The sequence below is a fragment of the Pseudorasbora parva genome, chromosome 2, assembly GCF_024679245.1.
Source record: "Pseudorasbora parva isolate DD20220531a chromosome 2, ASM2467924v1, whole genome shotgun sequence".
NCBI classification, from domain to species: Eukaryota; Metazoa; Chordata; class Actinopteri; order Cypriniformes; family Gobionidae; genus Pseudorasbora; species Pseudorasbora parva.
Window position 1 is genome coordinate 15267102 of NC_090173.1, and position 12567 is coordinate 15279668.

Genomic DNA, 12567 nt, shown 5'->3' on the forward strand with positions numbered 1-12567 from the left:
AGACAGACCCTGTTCCTCTTCAAAAACAACTCAACCCTTGTCTCTGCATGTCCAGCGCTCAGCATCAGTATATCTGTCTGCGGTGAAAGACGGTGAGACGGAGACACCAGTGACGAATGATCCGGAGGAATTCAATAAGTGTCACCTAGCCGAAACAAACCAACCTGGGAGCAAGTTAACCACTGGGTTAACCCTTGCTACGTCTGTGACCATTGCATCAATCTAACAGTGTGCTCTTAAAAATAAAGCCTCCATACGGCGGTTTTCGCATGAACCATTTTTGGTTCCCTAAATAAACTTTCAGTGAAAAGTTCTTAAAAGAACCATTGTTCCTCTGTGCAAAGAACATTTTAATAAAAATATTTTTCCACTCTAAAGAATAGAACTTCTTTCCACTTCTTTTTTTGGAATAGAAACATTCCATTGAAGGTAAAAGTTCTTTATGGAACTATAGATGCCAATTCATATTTGTCACACGACAAGGCTTCCTATCATTTAATATCACAGTCTTTTAGCGTTTCAGAATTTCCTGCAGTTTTAGGTCATTGAAATACTGCGGCAGGTGCTCTATGTGAATTGCAAGTGCCAAAAACGTGCATTTTGTTCACATAACTTTAATAATGTTTTGACCTCCAGTTGTCCGTGCCAATTGCATGACTGAAACATTGAATAAAGAACTTTTATTTTTAAGTGACGTGTAAACCAAATCTGAAGTAGATTTTTTTATTTTCTGAGGAAAGGGTGAGTGGTGCTTGCTCAAGCAAAACTCACTTCCGTAACACCAGCGTATTGATAAGCAATTGCTATGGCATTTTTACGGTTAAGACTCATTTCTAGATTTTTGGGGGTTGTTTTTAGGTGTTTAGGTTTGTGAAAAAACCTAGTATGATCAAAATGAATAACGATGCTTGCCTTAGCATTCCACTTCTCTGCGTCCACATGCGCACAGCCCGCTCACACACATCAGTCTGGGCCATTGGTGTCCAGATGTTTCCTTAACGGATGAAAGTTAGAGAAGCTCCCTCGACGGGTGGCTGGGGTCAGGCTGGACCCGCACCAGAAACCATCCACGCTTCCAGAGGGTTTCCGGCCACTCCGCGCCACGCTCTGCCAATATTTTTTGATTTAGTCCCTCAGGATGTTGTGAGGGACACTGGGAGGAAGTGTAAGCTGACAGGCCTAGCATTAGGTGTGCTTTTTTCTGATAAGAGCTTATGTGGAAAATAATAAATCTGAAAACACAATTTCACATTTGATGGATGGTAATGCACAAAAGATGTACAATATGTGAACAGCCTTGGGATGGTATGAATTGGAAATATTCATGGTCAGAAGTGGAACAGGTTTCACTTTAGTTCATCTTAACCACATTAAACATTATACTAATGAGAGGGGGATTCTGAAATCCACTCCTGCTTCAATATACCTCTATATATATATATATATATATATATATATATATATATATATATATATATATATATATATGTATATATATATATATATATATATATATATATATATATATATATATTATATATCTTATTTTCATAGGACTTTTTTTTTACTTATTGTAATTGTCACCGCCTTAGATTCCTGAATCATTTCTGAGTCCATGATATCAAGCATGCCAGGTTTTGCAATGTTGTGATTTGGCGTTCAACAACTTTCACTAATATCTTCGAAACCGTTAGTCCGATCGAGACAAAACCACAGTAGGAAAACCGGGATCATAGCGGGTTGATGGTATAGCAATGGCCAAATGTCAAAATTTTGATAGTAAGTAGCAATTTTTTTTAATCAAAGTCGGGTATGGGTCATTTTTTTATATCATAAATACTAATGTTTTCACCAAATTTGACAGGCTTATAAGGACACAAGAAAGGCGGTGGGACTGTATAATTTGGTGGCGCTATAATTGAACAAAACATAATGATAACATAACAAAACAACAGAACATAATCTGAATACAGTGCCGTTGGACTGATTGACTTCAAAATGTACATGCGGCGTCTTTGTCTCAGTTGCTATCATAGTCTTTTATGACATTGGTGTACCTTAAAAAACATGGCTGTCATTTTAAAAAACAATAGGACAAAAAGATCCAAAGCTGGTTTTGCATATTGCTATATTTTACGGACCCACTGCCATGTCCTTACTAAACTCTGTATGTGTTTTCGACACCATGCCCTTAAGGTACTCAGAAAGTTTCAGGGCAGCGCTTCTTTGCGGTCAAAAATTGGTATGAAATTGTATTTTAAGCAATCATCTCATTACCACTCAATTTATTTATGGGTTTTCAAACTTTTTGCTTAAAATAGTCTCCACGTGTCTTTATTCACTCATTGTTGCAGTTGGTCTGATGCTCCCAGCCATGGTGGCATGACTTGTAATGCTTTTTGTGCTTGGTCCCGATAAATGCTGCTTGCAGCTATATTTGTAATTGATAATTATTAACAATTTGATGAAAAGTATATAGTATGTGCTAACAAGATATCTATGTACATTTTTATAATTGGTTAGCATGTTCAGATAAGTAACCGTGTTTATGCATAGATTGTGAGTTAGTTTTTTTCACCTAGTCCCATCTTTCAATGAACAGAATTAATATTCTCTTGTTTGATAATGATAGTAGTCTAACTCAGTATGTTAATATGTAGTCTAATGGATTTGAGATTTTTGAATACAATTTGGCTAATAAGTTTCTGTAAAAAGTCTTGAGTCTACATAGTGCAATGGAATCTTTTATTTCAAAAGAACAAGGACAATCCACTTTTCTGTGAAATAGCTCCTTTAAACTGCTTTAGTGGAAAGCAGGCACACGAGAGGATTGATCTGATCCCAGAGATGGAGGTCTGCTGGCGGTGCAAAGTCCTTTCTGCAGGTGTGATCTTGTTTTTCTAACGCAGCTTAGATTTTCTTTTCCTGTCTCCTCAAGTTTTACGGAAAAGAAATCCCAAAAAATATGTGGAAAGTTTTTCACCTGACGGGCAGAGAATATATATAAAAAAACACTGTTAGATCACTGTGAACAAAGAATCCATTATTAACTGTATTGTGAGTTTATGTAAGAGTTGCTTAGAGAGAGAGAGAGAGAGAGAGAGAGAGAGAGAGAGAGAGAGAGAGAGAGAGAGAGAGAGAGAGAGATGTGGGCTGTGTTGATGGTAAGGTGGCGAGCAGCTCTGAATCATAGGCTTTGTTTGGAGACATATCCTGGGATTTTGATCATACGCTTGAGATGGCGGGAGCAGAAAGCCGCTTAGCGCTGCGCATGTGATGTTTTACATGTTTTTGCAAGACACTCATCACCTAGACACCTAAATACCAGCACATGTACAGAGTTTCTCTCATTTTAACAGTGTTGGAAAATGTAAACACAATTTTAATTGGTGTGCTACTGCTATTATTGCTAGTATTAACATAATCCCCGTTACTGAGGGATTTGAACAAACTCAATTTGTGCTACAAACATGAATGATGTTTTCATGTTAGAACTGATAGAAATACATTGGGTACAGCCAAAATCGCATACTTCTCTATATAGTAGAGGTGAATGTAGTATAGATTACTGTTTAAGTGCTCACAAACTGTTTTTTTAATAGGCATAACATTATGACCGGTGAATAACACTGATTCTTTATCACAGCGCCTGTTAGTGGGTGGGATAAAGTAGACAAGAAGTGAACATTTTGTCCTGAATTTTGATGCGTTAAAAGCAGGGGCAAGCATAAGGATTTGAGCGAGTTTGACAAGGGCCAAATTGTGATGGCTAGACGCCTGGGTCAGAGCATCTCCAAAACTGCAGCTCTTGTGGGGTGTTCCCGTCTGCAGTGGTCAGTATCTTTCAAAAGTGCTCCAAGGAAGGAACAGTGGAGAACCGGCCACAGGGTCATGGCCCAGGCTCATTGATGCACGTGAGAAGTGAAGGCTGGCCAGTGTGGTCCGATCAAACAGACGAGCAAGAAGATAATGCTGGTTCTGATAGAAAGGTGTCAGAATAAACAGTGCATCGCAGTTTGTTGCGTATATGAGGCTGCATAGCCACAAACCAGTCAGGGTACCCATGCTGACTCCTGTCCACCACCGAAAGCGCCAATAGTGGACACATGAGCATCAGAACTGGACCACGGAGCAATGGAAGAAGGTGGCCTGGTGCCAGATACCACAGCACACCTTCAGGAGTCTAGTGAAGTCCATGCCTCGACAGGTCAGGGCCGTTTTGCAGCAAAAGAGGAACCAACACAACATTAGGACATTAGGTCATAATGTTATGCCTGATCTGTGTAAGTACCTACTCAAGAGTATGTGGTTGTTTTTAAAAGAAGGCTTTACTCACCACGACTACATTTATTTTACTGTGTATATAAAAATACAGTAATATTGTCAAATATTGTTACAGTTTTAAAGCTACACTGTGTAAATTTTTTAGTTTATTCTTAGCTAAAAAGTAATAATGCATTCTCGTAATTTTATAATATACCATTGAAAATACATATGTGTTGAGGGTTCGGATGCCGGTCGCCATGTTGCCCCTCCATCTTGAAAGTACATTTGCCAAAGAGGGACATACCCGTAAATTCAAGCTTCGCTTTTCGCGTTTTTACACTCGATGGCACTGTGTCGAATGTGAAGAGGAGGATTGGGCTGCTATATGACGATGGAGGATCACTCTTAAGCCCCTTTCACACTGCACGTCGGACCCGCAATATTCCCAGAACATTGCCGGGTCGCCTTCTGTGTGAAAGCAACCACGTCCCGGAATTGATTACCGAATTCGACCCGGGTCGGGGACCTACTGCAAGGAAGCGGAAAAGAGAATTAAGACGGCAACGCGACAGGAAAATCAACAAGACAAAAGTAAATATTGGAGTGGCCTTTCCAAGATTTTAAAAAGGACGCCGGCGTTGCCTGCGTTCTTCTCGACAGGTAATATTAATTCAGCCTATTTGTGTATATTGGAAGTTTTATTGTTGCTTGGCTAATTATATCATGGTGTGCTGAGCATAACACTAGAACGACGTCTAGGATAGTTTTCCTCGCGTCAATGATGAAAAAATATTGTTTACCTTATAACGTTAACATAAATCCGTGTTCTATGACGGATAACATGAGATTAATATTTTAATTGCATTATAATTTGTTTGCCGTACGCTAGTGGTGTTGTACAATATACAGAATAACGATAGCACTGATAAAAGATACTTTACTAAGATTAGCCTGCATTCGTCTGGGAACCTGATAGCTGATGTTAGCAATGAACTGGTTAAAAATAACGAAAACGTAAAACTATTATTCATTTTACATAGATTAATTTGATCATAGATCATTTGGTAAATTAAATAACTGCTAATTATAATAGTTTTCAAAAATTACCTCATCACTTGAGTTGAAGCAACACTCACCGGAGAGGTCGAACTGGAAGCCATGACTAAATCGGCCACCGTAGGAGTTGAAACGAAATCGAAATTGAGAGGAGCAGAAACTATTATTCATTGGATGGTCATATACCTTTTCACCACTAGATGGGGGAAAACATCACACAGTGTAGCTTTAAACAAGACAGTGTAACTACTTCAATATATTTTAAAATGTTAATTATTCCTGTGATCAAAGCTGAATTTTTTTGTATCATTTCTCCAGTCTTCAGTGTCACGTGATCCTTCAGAAATCCTTCTAGTATGATGATTTTCTGCTCAAGAAACATTTCATATGATTATCAATGTTGAAAACAGCTGTGCTGCTTAATATTTTTGCGGAAACCCCAATACTAGTTCTAATTATTATTATTTTATTTTTTTTGACAAATCAGTGGCATTTTTAAATATATTTGAGAGACACCCTAAATTAATTAGTGAATAGTGACAGTATTTAATTGAAAATAACAATTTGATCCAAACCTTTTAAACCACTTAAAATGTTTGGTGTCATTGGGCCGTTCACACATGTCGTGATTTTATCACAGGATGTAAAGAGTGGATTTATTGTTGCATGATGTTAAAGTTGTAATGAACTGTCTTTTTCATTTTTTTATACTGTTGTCTGAGGTCAACTAATGACGTTTGTGTGGTTTTTAGACTAATAAGGCTATTTTCTACACTGGTTTCGAGGCTCTCTCCTGAAGAAATGAGTGTTATTTCACTATTTAAGATTCACCGGCCTGCCAACGTATGTTTTGGTTGCCCGTCTGGAAAACACATAGCCCCGGGACGTTGGGCTTTGCGAGCCCTGGCCCATACATGTCCGATCTGATCCCGAATCACAATGAATCAACAAATAAAGGATTCTCCAGCCTGCGACAGCGTGCTAAGGTATGTTCTGTTCGACACGCACACATAATCAATACCAATGCAATACTATGACATATAACAAAATTACATTCCTTTGTATCCAAGAAGGCACAGCATTGTGTTTTAATCTCAATATGTCTGCCTATCCAGTGTCGACCCGTGTCTTGTTAACAAACGATTATCTTGCTATCTTCTGCGTGTTTATTGGTCGTTTAGCTCCACGAGTCGGTGGGCGGGGCTACAGAAGCAGGAGTACACATTTATCAGTAGAGGCGGCGGTTCCTCCTTCTCATACGTCACTGATCAATATATATTTGAGAGCTTTCGTTTTCTGGGCCTGGTGTATAAAAGTTTTCCTTTGACTAACAAGGATGTTTTCAACTCCGAAACCTACAGGATATTCTTATATCACCATGACCTTTTACATATCAAAGGCTCAAGGGAAAGTTGATTTCATAATTCATCACCCCTTTAATGGTAGAACATAGCTTTTGAAATTGTAATCATAAATAGCACATACTGCCGGTAAAAGTAACATGTCCTTCCATTTTGACAACAAAACAGAAGTTTGCCTTCAAAATTGACAGTCCGGATGGATGACAGTGTTTGTAGGCTATATAAACTGCAGAAGTGTGTAATGCATCATAACCATTCCTGACACTGTTCTGTATGTCAGCAGAGACCAATCAGAGCAGTGCAATTCATTCTTGCTAAATCACTGCATGTATGAACAGCCGTAGGCACTATGCAATGTAAAATAAACAGCAATGTATTGTTTTGTCACGCTACACTGCTACTCGCTGCGGGGGATTTGGTGAAGGGTAAGGGGTCACACTGTTTTGAAAACAACTATGCTGCTTTACTGAATTTTTTTTTGGTATATTCATAATTAACTAGCAAGTTTCAACTAAAGCTTCCAAACACAACCTGATTCCAGCCAGCACACTTCTTTAACACGCGTCTGTTTTGCAAGCACCTGTCAGCTGTCTCTCTCTCCTTTTTGTTCTTAGTTCACCTGCACTGACTCATGTCTGGTCTTGCATCGATGTCTCTGGTGATTAATGTGATCCAACAGGTGTTTGCAAAGACAAACCTCTCCACATGTTGCAATAGAACTGAACCTCTTTTAGCCCTGCAGGCATTGTGCCCTGGCTCTATTCATCTCTGTGTGTTAAACAAAAAAAACAAAAAAAAGTAATCACTGACAAGACTGGAAGAGTTGCTTCTTTTTTTCGACTCTTTACTTTTTTAATGAAGAGAGCCAACCGTGTGAAAATGAACTCTAACTGAATCCACACTTGAATTTTCAGTCTATTTGCTGTAGATTTATGGAGGGTTTCTTGTGTTTGCCGACCCTGGTGAACTCGCTTGAGAGTGTGTGTTTTTTTCCGCTTGCGGCGTCATGTGTCATGCGTGACGCGGAGCATGACGACGTGTGCCTGTGGCCGTGCGAGGAGTGTGACTTCGTGTGTGCGGGGTGGTGCTGAGGCCTGCGGCGGTGCTGCCCATGAACTCGTCAAACGGCCTTTTGCTTCTCGTTTTCAGTGCCTCGACTATCATGGTGCTGTTCCAGCTGGCGTCATCACGCAGGACTCAACCAGACCTGCTGCGGTCACTCTGTTCCACGTTGTCAGCACAGTGTGCATGAAACAAGATCTTAATAAGAAAAACCTCATTCGCATCCAAGTGCTTGTCTGCACCGTTTACTTGCCTCGGCACCTGCTCAGGGTTTCATTTGTAAAGGGGTCGTATCATGGATTTTCCTATTTCATTTTTATCCCTGAGGGAGAAATGTTATTAAAGTCTTTTGAACCCCCCCCAAAATTAAAGGTTAGTTTTATGTGACCATTTTCTTGATCCTTAAAATTAAACTGGCTCTTTTACGCTTTTGTGACTTTAAGATGTCTATGTAAACATGAGGCCAATACAAGTTGTAATATCCTCATTCTTTACTAGAATTCATTTTGTAACACTTTTTCATTATATTGTGACAGGATCGACAATGACGATCAAATGGCTTGCACGGAAATGCGCCACACAACCTGTGAACTGAAATGGCCTGGGGAAAACAATGTTTGAATGTGCACTTGTAGCATAATTCAATTACTGAAGATTTATAAAAAATAAAAAAACAGTATCTCTGGGTAATATAACATTAAAGGAATACAAATAAAGTTTAATTATAATTTAAAGGTGCACTATGCAGTATTTTTGCAGAAAAATATCCAAAAACCACTAGGCCGGTGTTATATATTTTGTTCAATTGAGTTCTTCCAATATCCCAAATGTTTCCAACTATTTATAAATTGTGAGAAAATTGCTATTTTGACCAATGAACCGAGACGTCTGAGGGAGTCGCCTGTCAATGGCGTCATATCTGCGTTACTCTCGGTTTCTGGTTTTATTCTGCAGAAGCGCTTTACTCTTAGCAGTGTGAACAAGTGTCACAGCAGCCGCTGAGCGAACGCACAGAGTAACGTCATAACATCATTTTAAACACACTTAAATGTGTCTAATATGATAAACAGAGCTGCGTTACCTCATACTCATGAACGGAAAAGAGGATATGGCGCCGGCGACTGTGTCCCGTCATAATAAAAGTCCCGCTGCTCGCGAGGCGTGTGTTTGTGTAACAATCGCTCCAGCGGCCTTGCTCAGCTCCTCAACACTCGGTCCTGCTCTGCTTCACACTACAGTAACGTTAATAATCACATCCATCAACATGATTTCTGCACGAGTCCAATCCCGATTCTTTTCCACCGGCTGTGAGGTGAAGAAATTGGCGTCATCAAACTACGCCTTTGTTTTGAATAGGCGTATTCTTGAAGTGTATTACTTGAAATAATAACTTGAAGTGTATTATTTGATATTAAATTTAAATGGGTCATGGCATCATTGTTTTATAGTGATTGTAGTGCATTTGTTAATATGATTTTTGCATCAAAAATAATTTAGAAATAAAAGTCATTTTTCCTACCCTGATTTTTGCCTCTGATATGAACGCTCTGTTTGAAGGGGCATGTCTGCTATGTAAACGTCCACTGCAGTGATTGGCTGCTGTGAGACTTCAGTGTAAACGTCCACTGCTGTGATTGGCTGCTGTGAGACTTCAGTCTAAACGCCCACTGCTGTGATTGGCTGACATCCTTGCAAAAGAAAAATGTAAGTATTACATGTTTAACTCGCTCGAAAACTTTTAGCATTTTTTTTCTATTACAGCTCTCAAGGAGAACTAATAATGAAAAGTGTTGATTATAGCATTATATTTAGTTCTATGGCATTATATTTAGATTGTGGCATGAAAGATTGCAGTGATGAGCATTATAGCCGATCATAGACACGTTGAGCGAAAGAATGCAGCGATCTCGTCATTGCAAACCGATTTCTGCACTCTAATGAATGCTTTCATCTTCACTAACAGTGCAAACACAATGTAAGTAAGAGATTATAACTGGAGTTTTGGTGAGAGTCAGTCACTGATAAACTTGCACTGTTTGATTGATTGCTCTGAGGATTGTCAATGGAGCGTTCTTTGATGGCTTTCTATTTATAATTTCATCTCGGTTTAAATAACGATTTTCTTCGTACTAAGAGAAACAATGTGAAGTTTACCGTTTAGTCACTGGTTTGATTTACTGACATATAGACAAAGAAAATCAGACTGTACATGAATCATTACATATCAGAAATCACTGGTCACACATCGGGCATTGGAATTAAAGGGTTAGTTCACCCAAAAATGAAAATGATTTCATTAATTACTCACCCTCATGTCGTTGGACACCCGTAACACCTTCGTTCATCTTCGGAACACAAATGAAGATATTTTTGTTGAAAGCTGATGGCTGAGAAAGGCTTCAGAAAGGCCTCCATTGGCATTCAGTATATTTCCACTGACCCACTCACAAGACCCATAAAGGCACTAAAGAAGTCTTTACAAAGTCCATCTCACTACAGTGGCTGTACAATAATTTTACAATGCGACGAGAATAGTTATTGTGCGCACAAAAAACGAAATAACGACTTTATCCACCAAGTTATTGACGTGAACTCGACGCATATGCGAAAATATGACGCAGCTCCACCATTCAGATACATGACCCAGAAGAGGAGGAGTGCCGCTATCACGTGAGTTCACGTCCGAGACCCAATAACTTGGCGGATAAAGTCATTATTTTGATTTATTTTTGCGCACAAAAACTATTCTCGTCGCTTTGTAAAATGATTGTACAGCCACTGTAGTGAGATGGACTTTGTAACGACGTCTTTAGTGCCTTTATGGGTCTTGTGAGTGGGTCAGTGGGAATATACTGAATCCCAATGGAGGCCTTTCTCAGCCATCAGCTTTCAACAAAAATATCTTCATTTGTGTCCCGAAGATGAACGAAGGTCTTACAGGTGTCCAACGACATGAGGGCGAGTAATTAATGAAATCATTTTCATTTTTGTGTGAACTAACCCTTTTTAATTTTTTTATTTTTTTAAGAAAGGAGGAAAAAATGCATATTAATGAACATTAAAACAAATGTAAATATGCCAGATTATAGCCTTAGGCTAATTTCCATCTGCAGACCCCCTGGCAGGTAGATGTTATACACAAAAGAAATAAGAAAGAAGAAACTATATATAACTCAATCAGACAAAGACAGACACAATAATACAACAATCAATATAAGAATACACAACAAAACAGCGACAAGTTAATAGTTCAGTGGCATTACTGTACGAGTCCATATTGTTGAAGTCTGTTTGCAAAGCCTGCACCAAAACTGTGACTGATTAACCAAAGATTCCACAGTGAAATCCACCGAATACAAATGAATAATGCTCAATTGAGACATTCACATTGTTGAAAATTAATATCCACATTCCTAGTATTAGGATCTTTTGTAAGGTAATGTTACGTGTAGTCCATCCTGCATCGCTCTTCTCTCCTCATCATCTCACTAACACACCAGTGGGCGGAGCCAAAAGATGCAATTATGAAGGAACCGTTGATTTTCTTTTGTGGAGACATGATAATATTTACTGAATAAGTATGCTAAAGTGCACTTCTTTTTTTCACATGGTTTATCAGAGACTTTAGCTGCTTGTTTCTAACATTCAGATAATATTTTCCATTTCTGCTGTTATGTCTTATAACATTTCTGTATTATCATTACTTAATATTATATCATTACTCAACAGCATATGAGGATGGAAACCTGAGAATATATGTTTTGTTTTTTTTCCACTGTTGAGGAAGTTTTGAGTTCTGTAAGTTAAAGTGCAATGAAGGGTTTCAATTGTAAATTTGATTTGTCTTAATATAATACTTTATTGCAACTATTGTAAGTACACTCAGTCACAACAAAGCAGAGTTAAACTGCACATTTTAAGATGACATAAGAGATCTAAGCATTGTAGTTATAAAATAGTGTGTGAAGGTGATTTGCCTTCAAAGTTGTCTGAAACCAATTTCCTTTGGAAGAAAGGCCTGCACTTTTTATAGTTTTTATTATTATTATTTGCATGTCCTTTTCTACACACACTCCTTACAGCAGTTTGGAAGCCATTTTCTGCTCTTTTCACTGTATGCAGGGAACTCAACATGGCTTTTTTTTTTACTTTTTTATTAAGGGCTGTTTTGGCACAGGTTGTCTCTATGACAAAACCTTTCCAGTAACTGTCTCTGCAGGTTATATGTTTGTCACTGTGATATGTAATGGCCCAAGCCTTGGCAAGTCCCACTTGTTTTTCTGTGGGACAAGGACTGAAAATTAAGTATTTTGCAAGAGCATGGCAGCAAATGAGCCAACCTCTTCTTGGTATTTCCTCCTTCCATTTTCAAAAATGAACTCTCATACAGAGACGCCAAGACATGAAATGAAACGAAAATGTGGTCACATTTGATCTAAAGTGGATCAGGTTTGAATAATTCAGAAAAACCTATTAATCTTATGAAATGCCTCTTCTCAACTCACTGCTGACTGATTCTGTCTCTGCATATTTATTTTAGTATTTGGCATTTCCATGAAATGTACATTTACTTTCAGCACTCATGGGATTGTTGGCGTATTTTGAAATTTGGAGGGGGAAAAAAGTAACTTGCCGCTTGCCTATAGGCTCTGTTTGCATGGACTCACCTTTTTGGGGTTTGTGCGAGGATGGTGGTGGTATAGTTTCAAATCTGTTTCAAAAGGCTTATAAATCATGATTATTATTTTTTTTGAGAAAGTAAAAATGCAGAATGTTTCCTGTGATGGGTAGGTTTAGGGCTAGGGGCAGTGTAGGGGGATAG

At 38.6% G+C, this 12567-nt stretch overlaps 1 protein-coding gene across 3 annotated transcripts in view; it reads left to right on the forward strand.

Moving 5' to 3' along the window:
• Positions 1-12567, forward strand: part of metrnla (meteorin like, glial cell differentiation regulator a) — a 96845-nt gene that overhangs the window by 52396 nt on the left and 31882 nt on the right. Inside the window, exon 1 of one of the 3 annotated variants that reach the window (XM_067456919.1) lies at positions 6020-6308. The exons of 1 other annotated variant lie outside the window; for it this stretch is intronic. In XM_067456919.1, coding sequence (XP_067313020.1) covers positions 6262-6308 — 47 coding nt within the window. In that variant the 5' untranslated portion in view covers positions 6020-6261. Of the gene's footprint in view, positions 1-6019; positions 6309-9432; positions 9450-12567 lie in introns of those variants that run through there. One more of the 3 variants, XM_067456949.1, reaches the window with a different exon arrangement.